The 19,863-nt window shown below is 41.7% G+C and overlaps 3 protein-coding genes across 5 annotated transcripts; 1 reads left to right on the plus strand and 2 right to left on the minus strand.

Moving 5' to 3' along the window:
• Positions 1–268: 268 nt before the first annotated feature.
• On the minus strand, positions 269–9,919 carry klb (klotho beta). 2 transcript variants are annotated; one of them, XM_034230872.1, is made up of 7 exons: positions 9,507–9,919; positions 5,689–6,919; positions 4,091–4,604; positions 3,504–3,772; positions 3,142–3,371; positions 2,037–2,968; positions 269–1,202 (listed from the first exon to the last, which is right to left on the minus strand). In XM_034230872.1, the coding sequence occupies exons 2-7, from the start codon at positions 6,451–6,453 to the stop codon at positions 787–789; spliced, it is 3,126 nt and encodes a 1,041-aa protein (XP_034086763.1). In that variant the 5' UTR covers positions 6,454–6,919; positions 9,507–9,919; the 3' UTR covers positions 269–786. The 2 variants fall into 2 exon arrangements, with proteins under 2 accessions (XP_034086763.1, XP_034086762.1); XM_034230871.1 differs by having other exon boundaries at positions 3,142–3,398.
• Positions 8,281–12,266, plus strand: tlr1 (toll-like receptor 1). The gene is made up of 2 exons (XM_034230873.1): positions 8,281–8,535; positions 9,531–12,266. Exon 2 carries the CDS (start codon positions 9,538–9,540, stop codon positions 11,944–11,946), a length of 2,409 nt encoding a protein of 802 aa, XP_034086764.1. The 5' UTR covers positions 8,281–8,535; positions 9,531–9,537; the 3' UTR covers positions 11,947–12,266.
• ints10 (integrator complex subunit 10) lies at positions 12,176–19,802 on the minus strand. Of its 2 annotated transcripts, XM_034230874.1 has the most exons (18): positions 19,045–19,802; positions 18,873–18,940; positions 18,671–18,774; positions 18,421–18,560; positions 18,255–18,336; positions 18,019–18,159; positions 17,708–17,882; positions 16,595–16,764; positions 16,353–16,486; positions 16,054–16,207; positions 15,715–15,797; positions 15,162–15,317; positions 14,480–14,588; positions 14,074–14,153; positions 13,771–13,933; positions 13,544–13,637; positions 13,189–13,257; positions 12,176–12,734 (listed from the first exon to the last, which is right to left on the minus strand). In XM_034230874.1, the coding sequence occupies exons 1-18, from the start codon at positions 19,171–19,173 to the stop codon at positions 12,578–12,580; spliced, it is 2,208 nt and encodes a 735-aa protein (XP_034086765.1). In that variant the 5' UTR covers positions 19,174–19,802; the 3' UTR covers positions 12,176–12,577. The 2 variants fall into 2 exon arrangements, with proteins under 2 accessions (XP_034086765.1, XP_034086766.1); XM_034230875.1 differs by lacking the exon at positions 13,189–13,257.
• Positions 19,803–19,863: the final 61 nt, after the last annotated feature.

Raw genomic sequence — 19,863 nt, forward strand, 5'->3', positions numbered from 1 at the left:
ACTACAAACTGTGACACTAGGGGGCCTCATTGTCCTGTGGAGAGTTACACAGTCTGCTTCACACAGTAAACATCGTGCGTGGTGTTTGAATAAAGTGGATACCACTTGTAAATCTTTTTTAAAACTTGGTCCTACAAAGATTTGTACAATCCACAATTCATTTAGCTAAACCTATGTAATGTATAATTGGTTCGAGCCCATTCTAGTTTGATCTACTCAATATAATCATCACTGACTCCAAAACAATACTTGAATCATGTCATCCAAATATGTTTTTTACATAATGGAGGTCCCATATGTAAGGTCATTTATTAGGTAAAGCATGTTCTTCCAATTTAAAGATAACTGTAAAACATGTGAGTCAATAAGAGTTGTTTACTTTGCAACAGTATACTGCACGTCGTTTCATTTAAATAATGTTCTATATCTTAGCATATAATAGTATCAATTGTTTTTATTTTATTATTTTGATATTCTTTAACTGTGTTTATGTACGCGCAATGTACACTAGTACCCACCAAGACAAATTCCTCGTATGTGTTAACATACTTGGCAATAAACATGTTTCTGATTTCTGAAGAGTCTTTAGCGTTGATTACATTTAACTCATTTAACATTTATCCCAATTTTCCTCCATGTTAACCCTGAACTTGACAGTATTTGTCAGTAAACTGATCACACATTTGTCACGCACACATAAATAATTGATACATTATCATTGTTCTTCTCTGTCAATGAGCCGCACACATTTCGTCTGCTACACATTAGAGAACCAATGTTTCTACTTTAGCACTTCAGTGGTGGACACAAGCATACAGGGACTCCTTCTATTTTTCTCCTCCTTTTCACCCCTCTCCTCCTGCCTTGTGTCTGGTTTCTTTTAGTGCAGATTACAAAGATGACCAGTGTTGCCAACATTACAGCTGTTATTAAGATGCAACCTCCGAAGACCGATATCGCTTTGTTCTTGAACATCCATCCACAAACTGAGCAAGGTTCATGCAGCTCGCTTAGCCTGCAGGTCTTCATGGTGTCATCCTCAGGGAAACCGCCACGAGTGATGATGTTGTTGTACACAGCGATGGAGGCTTTGGCCTTGGATTTGTGGTGGGTTGAGGTGAAGAGGCCGAACTGTGGGCCATGTCCATCTTGCAGTTTCCAAACGTAGAAGCCCTGAAGATTGACTTTGTCTAATTGGCGAGCTGGAGACAAATAATAACAGAGAAAATGTAGATTAGAAACCCTCATCAAATGTCCAATTGTTCTTCCTCTTGGAGCTATATAATAACCCAAATTACTTTATTTTAGCGTCACTTACAACCCCTTATGTGCTTGACATTAGTACAACATAAAGGCACTTTTATTAAAACTTTACTTACGTAGAAGATTCAGATTAATAACAACAAATAAATGATCGTGTGTTATTATATGATTTGACCCTATGGTGAAATTCAGAACCTACGTTGCAGTATATATTGTTAAAAATCTGGCTCCTCCTTCAGCTGCAACATTAAAGTAATAAACAACTGAAAGCCTAAGATGATTATGATAAAGTAAGATTAGATATATTTGTCTGAAATGGGCCTACTGTATGTGCAGGATGATTTGATGATAATACTGTTGTACTTCAGCTTAGAGTACATTTTTAATGTTTAACTTGTAACTCAGTATTTCCACACGGTGTACTTGTAACTTTAAAAGATCTGAGTATTTCATCCACCTCTGTGTGCAAAACATGTCAGCCATAAAAGGCCATAAAGGGCACAGTGCGAACACAACACTGATCAACACTGTCGCCTATAATGTGTTTCTCTCCCATCCTCCCTCTTTTTATGATCTTCATGTTCTCATTAATCCTGCTTTTATAGTAGGGAGCAATGTGGTCATAACATCTATATTGCCTGTGGATATTTGCCTCTATCACAACATCCTGAATTCACCGGAGGTCCATTTTGTTTCCAATGCAAAGTGATTACGCTCTGGATCAAAGAGGAACACTACTGATGGACATGAAGGATCTGAAATGCATGCCCCACCTTTTAAGGCCTCCTGCAGGTAACTCCTGAGAAAGTGTTGCCTGAGTTTGTCCTCCACAGGAGCCTGGTCATCGACCCCACTGGCTGTGACGATGATGGGCAGAGCCCCTCCATATCTCTGGCTCACCCAGTTCAGGAGCTTCCGCAGACCCCAGGGTACAACAGCCTGCCCCAGACTGGAGGACGGCCAGGTGGGGTCAGTTAGGATGAGACAGCCATGATCAGGGGGTTCTTTCTGCTGAGACTTGCCTTGTGTGTGGGGATATGGAGAAACCAAACGGGTGGTAAAATGGTTCAGTGCGATAAAACTCAATGACCCTCTCAGCTCCTCCCTCTCAGCCTCAGTAAAGCTTGGAAGAGAGGATCCGGGGAGGCCCATTACTCGAGCTCTCTCCTCCAGGTATTCCTTCATTTCTTGTGGGTAGTCCCCCTTGCTATGCTTCTCCTCATGGCTAGTCCCAAGCAACGGGTCTAAAAAGCGACCGAGTTCAAACAAAAGGAATCTCTGAGCTGCGGCTGTGTGTGAGTCCAGGAAGGGGTTTGCAGGCTTGGCCCAGTCGGCGTGCAATGCAAGTGATACCAGAGCTCCATGTTGACTAAAGTGTTCCCTCTCATACAGCCGCCAAGCTTTTGCATGAGCCAGAAGAAGGTTATGAGCTGCCTGATGCTTCTCTTTCTCACTGAAATAAAAATCTACCAGTCTGTTTGGCTCGTTGATGGTGATCCAGTAGGTAACCCAGGGCCCCAGCTGCTGGTAGCACAGTCCTGCATATTTTTGAAAGGCCTCCACTGTGCTGTAGTTTAACCAACCACCAGAGGCATGCAGCGGCCCAGGAATACCCAGGTTTGGAGCTCTGTGTGTGGGGTAGTAGAGAATCACGACAGGCTTCAGGTTCAGCTTCTTGAGCTCGGTCAAGACACAGCGGTAGTACCTTAAAGATGAAGAACAGGATTATAGAATCAGCAGTTACTGTGCGTAGAAAGAAATGTAAAAATGTCATCTTAACATGTATCTGAATCTGGCTAAAATCTATGCTGTACAGTTTTTAATTTAATTGCCTTGTGTTGCTGCATTTTGGAAAACTGCCCATATTTGTGTTTCTACCTCAGAGCTTCAGTGTTCACATTCGAGAGGTCTCCCTGGGGTAAGAGCAGAGACCAGTTTAGAGCAAAGCGGTAGTGAGATGCCCCGGTGGATGCAAACAAGCGGAGATGACCCCGAATAGCCAAGTAGTCAGTGCACTGGGCCCGCCTGGTGGGCATCTTTATCCCCGGGACAGGACGCAGGGATCCGTCCCCTGTCACGTTCCAGGTGTACAATTGGGGGTCGTTGAACTGTGGTGAGAAAGGGTAGGAGAGGACCTATAAAAACAGTAAAGACAGAAAATAATGAAATGTAGCATTTTATAAGCATTTCATTTGCAGAAAGAACACTGTATTGTCTGTTCAGATTCTCTCTCTTCTTACCTGTAAAGTGGAGTCAGCAATGCCCCAGTGGAATTCGCAGGGGAAACGGCCTTTGATATCGCTGGAGGTTTCTTCAATGGGGAAACCATTGTCAGCGATGACACGCCTGTAGTACTGAGCCGAGGTCTTGGGAGTCCTGGGTCGGTCTGATTGGCTGAAGTCGATGTAGAAAAGACCTCGCCTAACACTGAAGCCATAATTCCACTCAAATCCATCCACCAGCGACCAGGCGGAGTAGCCAATCACCTGCACCGCATCAAACTTGATGGCTGCAAATGAAAGAGAATTTGTTTTGCTGACTTAGTTAAGTGTAATGTATGTTGTCAACCTTTACAACTCAAATGCACATTTGAAAAATGATTTGAAAATATTTCATTTTAGATTTTATATTCCCAAAATAACTAACACAAACATTGATATACACACTAGTGTTCATAGCCAAGTTTTAAAAGCAATGATGTTTTACTTTATGTGCACCAATTCTGTAAATCTGAGAGCATGTTGTTTATTAAATAATATGTTGGTTAGTTCATGGTCATCAGCTTCATTACATTGTTTTTTATTATGTCCTTCTTTTCTTCTCTTACCCTGCAGGACCTGGTTGATAAACCTCTTGGTCAGGTAAATGGCCACCGTGTCCTCCTTTCCCACACTGGCTTCAGTGAACCAGCCTCCCTCTGTCACCAGCACTGCCGGGTCCCCATACTCCAGCTGTATCCAGCCCAGAATGCGCATCAGGTCCGGGGTCACAGTTTGCCCGTACTGGACCAGGCTCCGGCCCAGACGGAGGTTGTTCGGCCCGAAGGACAGAGCAAAGAAGTCGGCTGTTCCCTGCACCCAGAGCTTCTCCTCAGGGGAGAATGTGGGCAAGAGGGCCCCATACTTGATGTTTAAAGAGAGTGGATAGTCCCCATCGCTGAAGATGGGGTTGGCAAACCAGCCGAGTACAGCCTCCATTGACTGTTGGCAGAGCTCAACATTGGCAGCTGTGGCTGCGCCTCTTTGAGGCTCCACCCAGTGGGATCCCAAAACGATGGATACCTTACCCTTCTGAGCCGGACGGAAGTGGGTGTTGTAGGTGTGCCATGCTTTTGCGTGTGCCTGCAAAACACAGCAGACACGTTGTTATTGTTATCTATACTGTGACGTAGTCAACATAGTCACAATACAATAAGCCTTTTTCCACAGAAAACATGTTAATATTCTACAACACAAAAAACACAAGCACAAATGATATTTAAGGACTGACTTTATTGAGCTTCAGTTTGCTGACTAGCTATTAAAACACTGCAAACACTCACAGAGCAGCTAACCTCACACCTGAATTTGTTATTTAATTGAGAGAACATTTTAATAAAAATACATCTTATTAATTCAACACTATAAATGTAGTAGTAGTTGATCAAAAAATAATGCCTTGTTACTCTGGCTTGGTTTGGGCTCATTTCAGGTACATTTCTAGGTGTTATATAGTTTCTTGAGATGTCGTGTTAACTAAGAGAAAAATAAGCAACAACTAAATGTGATTTGCTCATGCTATCTGCGTGTTTCTCCCTGTTCCCCCACCATCTGTGCTAGTCTGCATAAGCGTGAGTGATTATTAATGAAGCATATCTCCATGACTTCCTGTCACACAGTGTTTCGCTACAGCTCAGAAGTGCTGATGTGATGTGATGGACTTTGACTTCAATTTATTTTAAACCAAACCTTGTCAAAATGAAATATAACTGGTCATATCATTACATAACTTCAATGTTGTTGTGTTTATTAAATGACATTAAACCGTTTCAATCTTTTGAAAGATAGTTATGCTATGAATCTTATCGGATTATACTTTTATTTTTAGCCCTGATATCCAATCCAGAGATTTTGGCCAGAATTGGATACCTTAAAAAAGGGATTAACATGGCTTTGCACTTTGCTCCACCAGTTATATGTTATGTGCAATAAATCCCACATCATTCAGTTATAAATTGTTGAATTTGATTAAAACAAAAGAGCACTAAGACAGCCTGTACTTGCGTCACAATCTTGTTTGTTCAGGATGCAAACATTCCTTGACCATCATAAAGTGATAAAGCTGCTGCAGAGGCTCAAAGTGTATGTCAGTTGATATCATGGGAATGAGTACAGAGTATATTCATGTACAGGCTAACAATAGGTCAAGTAACCCTGTCTGACTCACCCTGATCAGATTGTGGGCCACCACGAGAGATCCAGCAGGTCCGCCTGTTTCTCCAGGAGCGTGCACGCCTGTTCCGTACCCCTGCACAGCCACCAGGTATGGGTTATGCATTGTGAGCCAGTACCTGACGCGGCTCCCAAATGCATGGAAACAAAAGGCAGCATACTGCTCAAACAGTCCCACCATGGTGTCATTTTTCCAGCCCCCATAGCGCTCCTGCAGGACTTGTGGCAGGTCCCAGTGGTAAAGGGTGATGATGGGCTCAATTTTCTTCTCCAGAAGCCTCTCTATGAGACGGCTGTAGTGCTCCACAGCAGCCCGGTTGGGCCGACCTGTGGCATTCCCATCAGGAAAGAGTCTGGGCCAGGAGAGAGAGAAGGAGTATGATCTGACACCTAAATACTCCAGCGCCTCTACATCTTCTTCCCAGCGAGCGTAGCTGTCACTAGCCACATCGGCGGTCTCTGTTGACGCCTTATTTCTGACAGTGGAGTGGGTGTAATGATCCCAGATGGACGGGCCTTTCCCCTCCTGATCCCAGGCTCCTTCTGTCTGGAAGGCAGACGTCCCCGAACCCCAGAGGAATCCTGAAGGGAAGGTGTCATAAAGGAAAGACTGATTTTTTATGAAGTGGTCCGGGTTGGGCTGCTTCCAAATCTTCTTGCCCTCCCCAAGAAAGCAGGTGGCCTTGTTGCAGGCACACACTAGCAACAGAAGGGAGAGTAAGAGGCACTGTTGTGTGGGAGGAGAAGGATGGTTCAGCATATTGAAGGACTCAGAAATCCCCTTGAAGAAAGGTGCTGCTCTCAGTCAGAGCAATGACTCTGTTCAGTATCATAAATCCTCTTGAGAAAGACAATAGAGCCATAATGGTGGAGGAGTGAGGAGACTGATCACAGCCAGGAGAGAGTAACATCTGAAACTTCGTGGTGCGAATCCATCTGACAACCTGCTCAGACTTCCTTATCTCTTCCTCGGTGTACTTGTGCTCCCACTCAGCCCCTCCCTACCACATAATGTCCACACAATAATCAAAGGTTGACTCATATCCACACACATGCTCGTGTTAACCAACGGTGAAGTCTTTTCACCTCTAATCTCAAAAACGGTTCCCAATCGAATACAAAAAATGCATTTAAAAAGAGAGAGCTAACACTTCCAACACAAGACGGTTACTGAGTTTTTCCTGAGGGCACACATCTGCACACAGCTCTTAACACGCTGTTGATTGCTGTAAAAAAAACAAATGTCAATAATTAGCTTGCACTCTGATCCTAGCTCCATAACTAAGAAGCAGTTCACATTGTAGTCTCATGTTTCCAGTAAGCATACAGATTGTTTTGACCTCTTTAACTAAGGCTTTGAGTGCTGAAACACATTTCCCATTTGAGTTAATGGATTTCAATCAGTGACATTTATCAAAAAACAAGGAAGGATGATGCAGCCTGGAACTGAAAACAAACAAACCAGCCGTTCTCTTTCGGCTTATGGCCAGAAGCTGCTAAGCACCCCCATATTGAACTTCCAAGATGTGATCAAGCTATGCCAGGGGAGAACAGTGGCATCAGCTCATATGGCCTTATTCAATTTAGCTCCACTTGCTGTATGAGCAACAGTCACTGACCAAAGGAAACAACACCGCTGCCAGAGTACAAACACTGCTGGGAAGTGTGTGTTTGTGTGACTGTCCCATCTGTCTGTACACAGGTGTGTCCTTAATAAAGCCTCCAAATCACAATAACACGAAAAGCCCCTTCCTCATCCTTCTTCATTAAAGGTAATGTGTGCAGAGTAAACAGTGTAGTTGCCCAGGATACACGTTGCTTCAAGGCATTAGTGGGAAAAGTTAATTGAGTTGAAATGGTCATTTACCGCGGCTGACCTCAGTGTGCTCGCTGCGATACTAAAGAAAAGACGCCCAAGAACACTGAGGGGAATTTCAAAGTCATGCAACAACCATTCACAGCAGGACATATTACAGATATACACATTACATAATAAAGACAATTGTTAATAGTTTGAAGTATAGTATGATTGTGGCAAGCTGTCTCTTTATTATAAGAGGAAATAAGAGGCCTGCTTTTTAACATGGCTTTTAAATTGAAGTAATGTTAAAGTCGTTTTTTAATTATTGCTCTTTAAAAAAATGCTATCTGTGCTGGTTGAATTATTTATTTTTCCGAATAAATAGTTTTACTATTGTAATTCTCAATCTTGCAAAATTCTACTATTTTGTGTCCGTTTTGTTTTAATCTTTCTACAATGGGCTGCATGTTGGTGCTACATTAAAAAAGTTGAGTGTCAGAGCCCGTGTTTTATCTGTAAAGGAGCAAAACCAAATGGCTTTTCTAAGATTGTATAAGAAAAAAAAAGTTAATCATTACTAAATCAGAATAAAGGCCTAAAATAATTTTGCTTCCCATATTGACATAATATCCAGACTGTCTCATTTGTTACATATAAAGTGGTTTCCCAAACTCTTAACAGTAAATAAAAAGGGAAGTGAAAAGAGGATGTAGATGAGAGAAAATACATAATTGGTCTGACAGTTGCTTTCATTTCCATGTCTGATACCTCTCAGTCATTATTTACTGTAACACTAGCAGGTTGTGTCAAATACAAATGAGAAGTCAGAAGCAGCTTACTGTCCATTTTAACTCCGCAACGAGATATTTTTTTATAGATTTATAGACTAAGGACAACAATCTTCAACTGTTTGATCAGATTGCCCGCTGGCAATGTGTTCAATTATGATGCACTGCTTTATATCAATCAATTAAAAGTAAACTCATCATCACATTAAGCTGCGGTGCTTCTGCTGAAACAATCCATCTGATCTCAGTACAGGTTAGTGCACTCTTATCAATGTACTCTGACGTTGTTGGATTTTGTTGTATGGTGTTAGCCTATTTAACAAATTGATTAATAAAATGTTTGGATTAAAATGACACTTTTGCCGAAATTAATAATTAGGTTACACAAGTCAACACATATACAGAAGCAATGGAGAGCTTCTAAAAGTATAAAACAAAGCTCGAGAAACATAATCATTAGATCTATCTATTGAACTCTAATGGATTTGTTCAGTATTTAAATTATGACTATAGATTTAAAGAAATAGTTCTTCAAATCTTTATATCTTCTTCTTCTTCTTATTTCAACCAATATTTTGCCGTCCGATAACTTCAGCATACTTTCAGCTACAGAAACCATTCAAATAAATATATTCAGCCTTTTCAGCACATGATGGGAAACTTTCTCAAACTTTTTCAAAATGTGTTATACTTTTTGAAATATTCAGCTTTTTAAACTCCTTTTTTTAACATGTAACTCAATGGGAGGAACCTTCAAATCCTCTTTTACCTACACCGTGTGGAAAATGCTAATCCTTCCAAATTCTTTCAGCTACAGACTTCATTCCAACTTTAAAATGATCACAAGACATTCAGCTATTACAATCTTAATCAGATTTTTGATATATTTTACACTTTTTGAGATATTTAACTTAGTTTGGAGCTTGTTAAAGAGGCCTTTTTCAGATTTAAAATTAGTGTGTATTGCGCAGCTCGTTAAGTCTTAGAGTGCATTTATTCCTTTACTATTAGTTCATATTATTTAGTTCACCCCATTCATATCTATGAGGATAGGCAGAATACAATAAATACTGTATATTGCAATACATACTGTATAACACTACAAACACATTTCTCCAAAAGGAATATGAAGATGAATCAACTTTTTCTTGAGCTGTTTCAACAACAATATCACAGTCATCATTTTTTTTGTCATTTAAATTGTCAACAAAGTGTCCTACTTACATGTTTCCCTTTTCTTTCATCCAGACAAACAATGACACCTGTGACTGCTGCTCTCTGGGCGGCAGCCATCTTGATGGGACTCCAGGGGAGTTCTTCATTCCCTGACAGCAGGGTAGACCTCTCATCCAAAAACCTCTCCTCCGTCCCAAGAGACCTGCCACGGAAAGCTGAGTCTATAAACCTCTCATGCAACCACATACAGCAACTTCACGGAGGAGACTTCAAAAACACCCCTCTCCTCAGATTCCTCAACATTTCCTGGAATAATTTGAAGGACATTGATGAAGAGACGTTCCTCGACACGCCCCTCCTGAAGGATCTGGACCTGTCACACAACGGGTTGAGGAACCTGTCGGGCCAGCAGTACCTGCTCCACACAGAGAACCTTCTGGTACTCAATCTGGCCTTCAACAAGTTTCTTACAATGACCCTTGGGAGTGAGTTCAGTTCATTGGTAAAACTGGAGACATTGGCACTTGGAGCCCAAAACATCAGTTTGGGTGATTTCAAGAATATTGCTAAAGTGAAACTGCGTACACTCACTCTATCCCTGGAGAATAAACCCTGGAGTTATACAGCAGGCAGTCTGATCGATGTTCAGGCTCAAAGGCTTCAGATAGCCCTCACTGGTTCACGAATATTAGACCATGATCTGTTTGCTGATGCTCTGTCACTCTTCGCTGAAGTGGAGTTGATGAATTTGAGAAGTGGCTTCAAAGACCTGAGTGAGCAGCTGATAGAGAGAGTAGAAACCCTCACATCTCACCTGTATCTCACCAACATATATATCAGCTGGAAAGACTTAACTGACAGTGTGAATATCCTTCTGCATACATCTATTACCCACCTGAGGGTCTCTGATGTGACCATGTACAATATGCCTTTTCAAGAGACAAATGTAACCCAGACGTCAAAGATGAAGTCCTTCACAGCCAGAGAGGCAGTGGTGAAAGAATTCTTCTTTTCTCAGGAGGCTGTGTACAACTTCTTTATCAACATGCCGGTGGAGAGTTTAGCAATGGTTGAGATGCCAGCCATACACATGACGTGCCCAAAGTCGCACAGTCCTATCCTCCAGTTGGACTTCTCCAATTGTGCTCTATCCGACTCCATCTTCTCCAGAGTGGAGGGTGAAGAAATTCTTGAATGTGAGAAACTGGATAACGTGAGGAAGTTGAATCTGGTTGGAAACAATCTCAGGAGCTTTCAGATGCTCAGCAAACGTGTGCAATATATGAAGTCTTTGCAACATCTGGACCTCAGCCTCAACTCTTTGGTTTATGACGGCCTCCTAGAATGCTTCTGGCCACCCAACATCACAAATATGACTCTGTCTTCCAATGGTCTGACAGGTTCCGTTTTTAAATGTCTACCAAAAGCAACAGAGAACCTGGACCTTCAAAACAACCAGGTTTCTGTGATACCATCATCCATCTTGAAACTGGGAAACCTTTCATCTCTGAATCTAAATTCAAATAGGCTGCGGGACCTGCCAGTATGCACGGGATTCCCCCTACTGAGTGAGCTTCTGCTCAAGTCTAATTCCCTCCATGCACCATCTGTGAACAAGCTGGAAAGCTGCCCCGAACTGAAAACCCTGGACGTCAGTTACAACCCCTTCACCTGTACCTGCGTACTGAGAAGTTTCATAAGTCTTGGCATCAAGTCTAAAAGGAGAAGTCACACAGGAATTAAATTGTTGAGCTGGCCTAAAGACTATTACTGCACCTACCCAGAGGCCGTTAGAGACTTCTCCTTGAAAGACATCTCAATCTCAGAAGTCTCCTGTAATGTGGGCCTTCTAGCTGCAGCCATCTTGGGCCCAGCAGTTATTGTGATGATTGCAATTGTGACCCTGTGCCATCATTTGGATGTTCCCTGGTATATGGGTATGATCTGGCAGTGGACCAGAGCCAAACATCGTGCCAGAATGCGTCAGGTTCGCCCTGAAGATCTGTTGGGTGTTGAGTTTCATGCTTTTGTGTCTTACAGCCAGCATGACGCAGACTGGGTTCATAACTCCCTTCTCCCCAACCTTGAAGGCCCAGCAGGTGGTCTCCAGATCTGCCATCATGAAAAATCCTTTGTACCTGGAAAGACAATTATTGAGAACATCATCGCATGTTTGGAGAAAAGCCGACGGTCCGTTTTTGTGCTCTCTGCTAACTTCGTCAAAAGTGAGTGGTGCCACTATGAGCTGTACTTTGCCAGCCACCAACGCCTTGCTTGGGGACCGGATAGCATTGTGCTGGTGCTGCTGGAGCCTCTACCTCAATACCTGATACCATCCAAGTACAACCAGCTGAAGTCCATGATGGGCCGGCACACATACCTGGAGTGGCCCCAGGAGAGGGCCAAGCACATGCTGTTCTGGGCTAATTTCAGAGCTGCCCTACAGGCAGACCTGCCAAATGCACCAGTGACTCATGAGGAAGAGTAAAAGGAAGTGGTAAGAGGAAGTTCAAATGGGACAGACGGGACAATTGAATAAAGGGAACATAGTAAGATAAAAACAAATGTGGGAACTCTGGAGAGTGTATACTTCCTATTCTTCTTTCTTTTCTGCATTAGCATTATTTTCCAGAGGTTCTCATTTTTAACCTTGTACAATAGACTAAAGATAAACTAACCTCTTGTAAGCTTGCATTGAATAAATCATAAGGCAACTGCTTTAGTGGACATTTAATGAAAACGTTCATATAAAACTAACATTTCAAGTTTGTAACAAAAACAATAAACTTTACACAAGAATATCAAAAATGAACTTCATTCTTTTGTGAATTTCAACTCCCACAAAATGTTACAATAGGATTTAACCAAATTCGAATATGGTTGAGCACATGTTGAGAAAAAACTACAGTCTTACTAAATCTGCATGAGTGATGTATATTCAGAAAAACAGCATTATCTCCAACTCTCTGAAAAGAGAGATCCATTTTTAAGGCAAGGAGACCTTATTCAGTTCTGTGATGGCCGATGATGAAAAGAGGGACAGAAAATCAGTCCAGCTGCATTAACACTGGTCCTGGAATCAAAAGTATGAGAAGGTGAGAAAAGTCACAGGCGAGGTTTCAAGGAAGAGACTGAATGATCATGATTTTCTCATTGATGCAGAAACGATGAAGCACACTGAACAAGTTTTCTCCACATCGCGACACCTGCCTCTCCATAGCCAGACGGAAATCTTCCTTGACTCCTTTGGTGATTCCACGAGTCACTGTGTGGTGTCTGCAGAAAAAGGGGTAAAACAATAATCACAAACATACATATGGTCAAGAGATGTACTATTATGAGATGATTTGAGGCAGAGATTTATGCCGTAAAGACAAAATCATGAAAACCTTTTCATACAAACATCATACAGACAAACAAATTCATCATCATAAAGAAACAACATATAAAACAGGTTTACAAATGAAATGAGATCAAGTGTTATGAAAAGGTAAAAAAACTAAATTGATTTCACAACAAGACCAACATCATCCTCAAATAACAACAACAAAAACAACAACAACGATGACCACAGAAAGACGAGCAATGGCTCAAATAAAAGAAACGCTGACAGGAAATCAAACTCTTGATGTAAAATGACAGGCCCAAATCAAAACTGTGGGATGACAAGCCTTGAAGTTGGGAATGAAGGAAGGGTGACTGGTGTGGGGGGGGATGGGGCCTGGGGTACCTTTCCATCGTCTGCACCCCTTGTAGCAGGAGGGTATTTAACTCCACCCCCAAGGCGGGACTAGGGTTCCTAAGGGACAGCAACATTCAACAACTCTTAGTCAGTGAGGGTGCATTCAAGAGTCTTAACTTCTACAGCAATGAATGAAGGAGTTAGATAGAAGGTTATTTAAATCATAAACCCCTTCTCTTTCTAATGTCCACTCCGTTTAAAGCATTTGCAGTTCAAAGCACATTTTTCCCCACAGGCGATGTCTACCAAGATTATTAATCAATATCACTTTCAAACAGCAACAGAACGGGAGTGTGCAGAGTCACGATGCAAACTGACACGTTTAAAAAAGAGAAGTGCTTACTTGATCAGCATTCCCTGATTGGGCAGCAGCTCGAGTTGGATCCTCCCCCCTTCTGGAGTACGCAGGTAAGCAAACTCCTCCAGCATGTCAATGTCTGACAGGAATCATGAGCTCATGGAAATTACAATCCAAGACAAGGGAACAAAAACAAAGTAATTGGTCTTTATAAGCAAATCCATTCATATCAGGCTGAGGCTTGGGTGAGCAGTTACAAGTAAAAAGGATACTGGTGACGTAGTTGAAGAAATTCTCATACTGGAAACTGCCTTGCTGACAGATCTTATCCACTGCCTTTAAAAACAGCATCTCTCCCTGTGGCCAGTCGTGCTGAAGGAGCACCACCACATGGCCGAGCGACAGGTCGTCACGACTGTCTGTGAAGGTACGCAGCTAAATACACAAAATAAAAAACAAGAGAAAATGCCTTAATAGTCTAGAAATACATTGCCACAAACAGTCCCAGTGAAACTATCAAAAACAATGGGGACCAAAATATATTTCATTAATTATTTTAATTATTTAATACATACCTTAAAGCAGGCAAACATCAGCTGGAAACAGAAAGGTAACACAGCCTTGCCGGTGCAGGGAAGCAATCTCAGGTCATTACCTAGACATCGCACAAATAAGTCACTCACAATGTTCTGATGTATCATAGCAACATATTTCTGTATCGCATGACAAATATTGTTATTCCTGTGAGTGCAGTATCAAGTGACGTTTTTAACAGTATGTTTTGTCAAATCAATATGTAAGTTGCAACGAGGATAACTTCCTTATAGTATTAATATTAAGTTACAGGTTAAAACTATATGTCACAACATACAGGCAGACACAATAGCATTTTTTCTTTGCTTATTACAAAGGGTCAAAAAGCCGTTTAAACATTAAAATCATTAACTGAGACATGCTCTACTAAAAGCAAGAGGTATTTACCTTTTCTTGTTTTGGTTTTGCCTCGACTCCAGTCCTCTGGGCTCTTTGTGGGTTCTTGGGTCGGGGGCGTCAGCCCGCAAACGACATCAAGCAGCTTCTCACAGGCCAGCTGGTTCACACATACAGTACAGTACATGCATCACATGTCTAAACACGGCAGGGGTTTAATGTTAAATAATGCATAAATTGCCTGCATTTATTAGGTCATATTTCCTCAAAATCCAGTTGTAATGACATGTTTTTGTGTTATGTAACTTTTTGCTAGGGAAAAATCGTTTTTTTATTATTATTGGTGAGCACATTCAGCTGAAAATGAAGCTTTGCAAGTTTAAAATGTAAAAGTCATGTGAGACAAATGTAGAAGCCGTGGGGCAAAATGATCACATATTAGTTAGTCAGAATGGAAAAGTATATATGCATGTGTATCTCAAAGTATCTGACAGTTGAACTCTGCTCTGCTGCAACTGTGAGCCTCTTCAATTGACCTTTAGTATAACGCCACCTGCAGGCCAATAGGTGTTAAGATTATTAAAGCATTATGTTTTTTGTATAGCTCTAAACATATGTTAAGAATATATTAAAAAATAAAATAATATACAACATACTGTAAATGCATTTCATATGATGCAAAAGGTACAACAAAGACTGCTCAATACAATATTTGAATTGTTAGTGTGTGTACCCTGTATTCTCCCAGTGCGTAGTGGCAGGACGCCTGCTGAATCAGAGCCCTGTGGTGCTCCAGACTGCCCTGCCCTGAAGGGCTCTGCTGCCCCGGCTGAGGCTGCTGCACTGCGGCCATCTGGTGCAGACTGGAGAGGGCTTTACGGTACTGTCCCTGGAGACACACACACAGATATGATCATCATAGGGTCACGACGATTCATAGAGACATATGAAAAGCTATCATTTTAATATTTAGACATATCTCCCAGTTAAGAAACCCACATACTGTTTTAAGTCACTGGCCGTTATCAGTTGTGTTACAGTATGTTTTATAACCTCTTTTTGCCTCATTCTTCAAAATATTGTATATAATAAGGTATACAGTATGTATTGATAGATACTGTTTATTGCTGCTCCTCCAAATATTTATCACAAATAAATAAAGTTAAATGTAATAAATGAAAAACTGATCAAATACTTTATTGTAAAAAACGGTATATAAACAACAGACAAAAGGGCAGGAAGGGTGATGTCACAAACAAAGCAAATACATCATAACCGTTTCTTGCCTGGTATATGATCGTGTCGGTGAGGAATATTCTGAACCACAGCCAGCTGTCTGTTTTCCAAGAGGCACAGATCTTCTTGAACTCTGGTTACAAAAACAAAAAATCAAGACTTTGTTTATGAAATGTTCTCCTTTTGAATTTGTGTAACTTATTATGTTTGATCATGTAACCATCCGGGTTATTGACACCATATAGGTCGATGAAATAAACAAGCAAAACGTTTTCATCTGCAGTAATTGTGTTTTTTTTTAATTCAAGATATTGTGTCCAACTGATCGAACTGAACTGATCGTGTGTGTGGGTGAAACAACAACACATATGAACAGAGGAGATGTTTACCAGTTTCCAGGCCGTCGTGGGAGTGGAGAAGGTCCCAGCTCTCCCTCGCTGTGCGGAAACTCTCAAGAGTCTCTGACCAGCTGGGCATCTCAGTCTTGTTTACCAGAATGTGTCGACCGCGACCTTTTCCCAACCCCTCCTCATCATCTGAGCTCTGAAATGAAAAACAAACACAGACATGGTCCAACATTAACTAGTAAAAAAGGCAGGAACAACAGCCACACTATAGTCACATACGACATTACATTAACAGTATTTCTGGTCTTGAAACGATTACATTATATCTGTTGTGTACTCACCATCGTCTTCTCTCTCCCATCTGCCAATTTGCGTTTCTTATGTTTGCCAGCTCCTCTTTCTGACTCCAGATCGTTATACACCGAGCTGAAATCCTCTACAAGGATCCACGGCCCCGAGCTCAGCGCATTCACACCTGCCAGAGATAGACCCATCATTTTTGATCCTTAGAACTTTCATTGATAAGACAATAGTGATGCATTTCCTGAGAGAGTGAAATAAACCAACAAAGAGAGAGGCTGACCCTGGAACAGTGCAGGCTGAACAGAGGAGAGGTAGATGAAGGCGCTGCGGAAGAGGACGAGAGCAGCACAGATCACCACTTGACTGCAGCACCGGGACCTCGTGTCTCCTTCCAGACTGGGCAGGTAGCGACACAGCTCCTTCACTCTCAGCAGCATGTCCACATAACTCCTAGAATACATGTACACAAACAAATAATAATTAAAACCATTTGTGTACATCAGCACCATCTCTTATATGACAGCAATACATCCATTTACATGAGTACTGGTAGAGTAAATCTAATAAACAGCTCTCAGTATAACACAGTGAAATACCACAGCCTTCAAAATGACCATGAGTCAACACTTCTCTAAAATAAAACCGTTTGAGTACATCAAGATCTGTGTAATTGACTCTTTTTTTAGTGTGTTCAAAACATATGCAATGATTTGTTACTACATTTTATTCAGATCTATTCTGACAACTGTGGGCGTCTCCATTTATTACATGATGACAGCAATACATCCATTTAGATCAGTTACAGTAGACTTAATTAGAAACACCTCTCAGTATAAAGTCACATTTAAAAGCATCACCAGGCTCAAACCACAGCCTTCAAAATGACCACAAATCTAAATGATCTAAGATACTTTGAATAACAGAATATTATGGCCATGAATGTAAGATGTATTGCAGAGCTGTTGTTAAAGAATGCATTCATTTAAGCTAGGTGTTGTTGTTTTGTTTCTTTCCGTTAACCGTCAAGTGGGAAATAAGTATTTTGTTGAGTTTCTCTTAGTATACTAAGACACTGTTATGTTTGGCTGTGAAAAAAAAAAGAAAAAAAGTATTATGAAGGGCAGACCATCTATTTTTATTTATTTAGTTTTTTTTTAGAAAGGGGCAGGTCACATAAGATTGTTTTCTTCTCCCTGCTCCTTTCCGCTCAATGGTGTGTTGTACAGTCATGTTTTGTTGGCAATTATTGTACAGTGAGTTTTGCGTACCATGAGCGGGACAAATAAAAATGAAATGAAATGAAATAACTTGTTGTTTATCAAAAGAGCAACCTGAATACAAAACAACCATGAAACACAGTAATGGCTGATTGACATGCAGACAGATACACTACCTCTGTCCCTTGTCTCCCTGCCACTCGCAGCGTGCTCCAACGACAGCGACAATATCCAACAGCCTCTCCCAAGGTTCTGCCACCACTGACGACTTTTCGGACAGGCCGTCTATCACATAACGCTGGGAGCCACGGGACACAGTGGGGGACTTCAGAGACCCACCATCTTGAGAGCCTGAAACAAAGAACACAAGGAGCAGGAAACATCAGGCCGGCAGTCGAGAGAAACAATACAGAGGACAAGAAATCTTTGATGTATCACACTGAGATAAGGAAAAGGAAAGAGCAACATCAACCACTTGCAGCTTCACCTTGTATCTGTACATCAGCTGCGGGTCCACGGGTCACGTAGCCGATGTAAAATTCAGCTGCTTTTAGCATGTACTTCTGCATCAAGCTGGCTGGCAACCGCATGTCCATGTTGTTCATAATCAAAGGAAGGACATCGCACACTGTAGTAATAACAACACATTCGATAGGAAGTTATTGCATGTACAGAATATTGATTTGGATCAAAAGCATGTTTTAGTGTGAGTGTTTCAATCACCAAAAAGTTTCCTGAAGCAGTTGACGGGAGTCTCCACATTCTCTGATGCCTCCGCCTCTAACAAAGTTTCTCCTAGACTGACCTAAAATCACAGCAGAATGTACTTAGCACCGACTGTTTTAGTGTTAAACTGTCAACACACAGAAGGTATGCGTTCATTACATACCCCGTGCTGGACTACAGACTCTGGAAAGCGCTTAAGAAGAAGGAGCAGCATCTCTGCCTTCTCCAAAGTGTTGAAACACTGCTCTGTGGCTTTCAGTAGCATCTCACACTGCACACGGCCAGGCAGCGTCTCAAAAAGCCCTGGGGAAGACAAATATACACGTGTCAAAAGATAGTTCAGATTTCCAAAACCATCAATGTTTCCCACACTTAATTATCACTCTCTTGACAGTGAATCAAACGTCTCTCACCTCGTAGAAACAGGGCATGTTTGTCCTGGGAGTCACTGCGCAGTGCAGCTGTGATGACACTGATTTCTCTCCAAACAATGGGCTGATCTGGGAAGTTTATAAACCTAAAGATTGTGGGGGGGGAATGTGTAACTGTTTGCTCAGACTCAGCCAAGGACATTAGACATGAACACTTGTACAAAGCTAGTGCACTGTAACTCACATGTCATAGAGCAGTCTCCCTGCAGAGGCTGTCCTCTCTGCATTGCGCTCGATGATGTACATTTCATACTGTGAAAACATGTCAAACACAATTTAACATTGGAAACACAACAGAGGATCCAAACACGTAGGAAATGCATGCAGTGGTTAGACAATAAGCAGCCTAATGTTACCTGTATGTTGAAATCTGCAGGGTACAGGGTCCTGGCAGTGATGAGCCAGGCTTTGGCCGCACAGGGATCATCAGAGACCAGATCCCGGGCTCTCTTCACCAAAAACTCGCAGTCTTTTTGAGCTGACATTTTTACATGCAGCTACTTTTTTATACCGAAGGCGACACACTGAACTAGCTAATGTATGCGGTTGTCCTACATACGGACACGTCTCGGTGGATATATTTCACTTGCGGTATGTAACAGTTAGCCAACGTTACGCTAAACAGAACTGTCTAAATACAGCTATATTATATAGTTAGCAACACGAAGCTAGCTGACTTGCAGCTGTCATCTTTGCTCCAACTGTTTACCAGATCGTGCTAATGTTATGCAAGTATCTCATAGAAATGTAACAACCATGAATATGAAGAGAAAGGAGAGCAATATAGGCCGTTGTGAAATGTATCAGGCAAACCTAATCCTTTATTTACCAGCAGATCTCTTAACGTTACAATAATGACGTCCCGACACAGTCGTAAAACTGTCGCTACATCCTGCTTTACGACAAAAAACGACGCGAGTCAATTCTGACCATTTGAACCGTTTGAAACCTTATTTCAAACAACACTGTCAACTGCTCATACTTCAAGTCCACTCAATCCGTGTATCTTCCTCTTATTTGTTCTTCTTTCTTAAACCAGTAAACAGAAAAGCGACTTTTTTTGGTTTTGCTCTTTACTTCGGGGCCACAGGGGTGTTTGGAGAGAGGGGCGGGGCGGGACTCTCGGAAGTAATTTCAAAACAAAACCCTCGTCTGCTAAAAGACACTTAACGATA

Source organism: Gymnodraco acuticeps, unplaced genomic scaffold (assembly GCF_902827175.1).
Source record: "Gymnodraco acuticeps unplaced genomic scaffold, fGymAcu1.1, whole genome shotgun sequence".
Taxonomy (NCBI): Eukaryota; Metazoa; Chordata; class Actinopteri; order Perciformes; family Bathydraconidae; genus Gymnodraco; species Gymnodraco acuticeps.

Excerpts from the sequence above, each read along its gene's own strand:
- tlr1 (XM_034230873.1), top strand. The coding sequence starts at position 9,538 with ATGACACCTGTGACTGCTGCTCTCTGGGCGGCAGCCATCTTGATGGGA.
- klb (XM_034230871.1), bottom strand. The coding sequence starts at position 6,453 with ATGCTGAACCATCCTTCTCCTCCCACACAACAGTGCCTCTTACTCTCC. Across the intron at positions 4,605-5,688 it reads TGGCCCACAATCTGATCAGG|GCACACGCAAAAGCATGGCA; the intron begins GTGAGTCAGACA and ends TGTGTTTTGCAG. Across the intron at positions 3,773-4,090 it reads TATCAACCAGGTCCTGCAGG|CCATCAAGTTTGATGCGGTG; the intron begins GTAAGAGAAGAA and ends TTTCATTTGCAG.
- ints10 (XM_034230874.1), bottom strand. The coding sequence starts at position 19,173 with ATGTCAGCTCAAAAAGACTGCGAGTTTTTGGTGAAGAGAGCCCGGGAT. Across the intron at positions 16,487-16,594 it reads TCAGCCTGCACTGTTCCAGG|GTGTGAATGCGCTGAGCTCG; the intron begins GTCAGCCTCTCT and ends TATCTCTGGCAG. Across the intron at positions 14,154-14,479 it reads CAAAACCAAAACAAGAAAAG|GTAATGACCTGAGATTGCTT; the intron begins GTAAATACCTCT and ends TGCGATGTCTAG.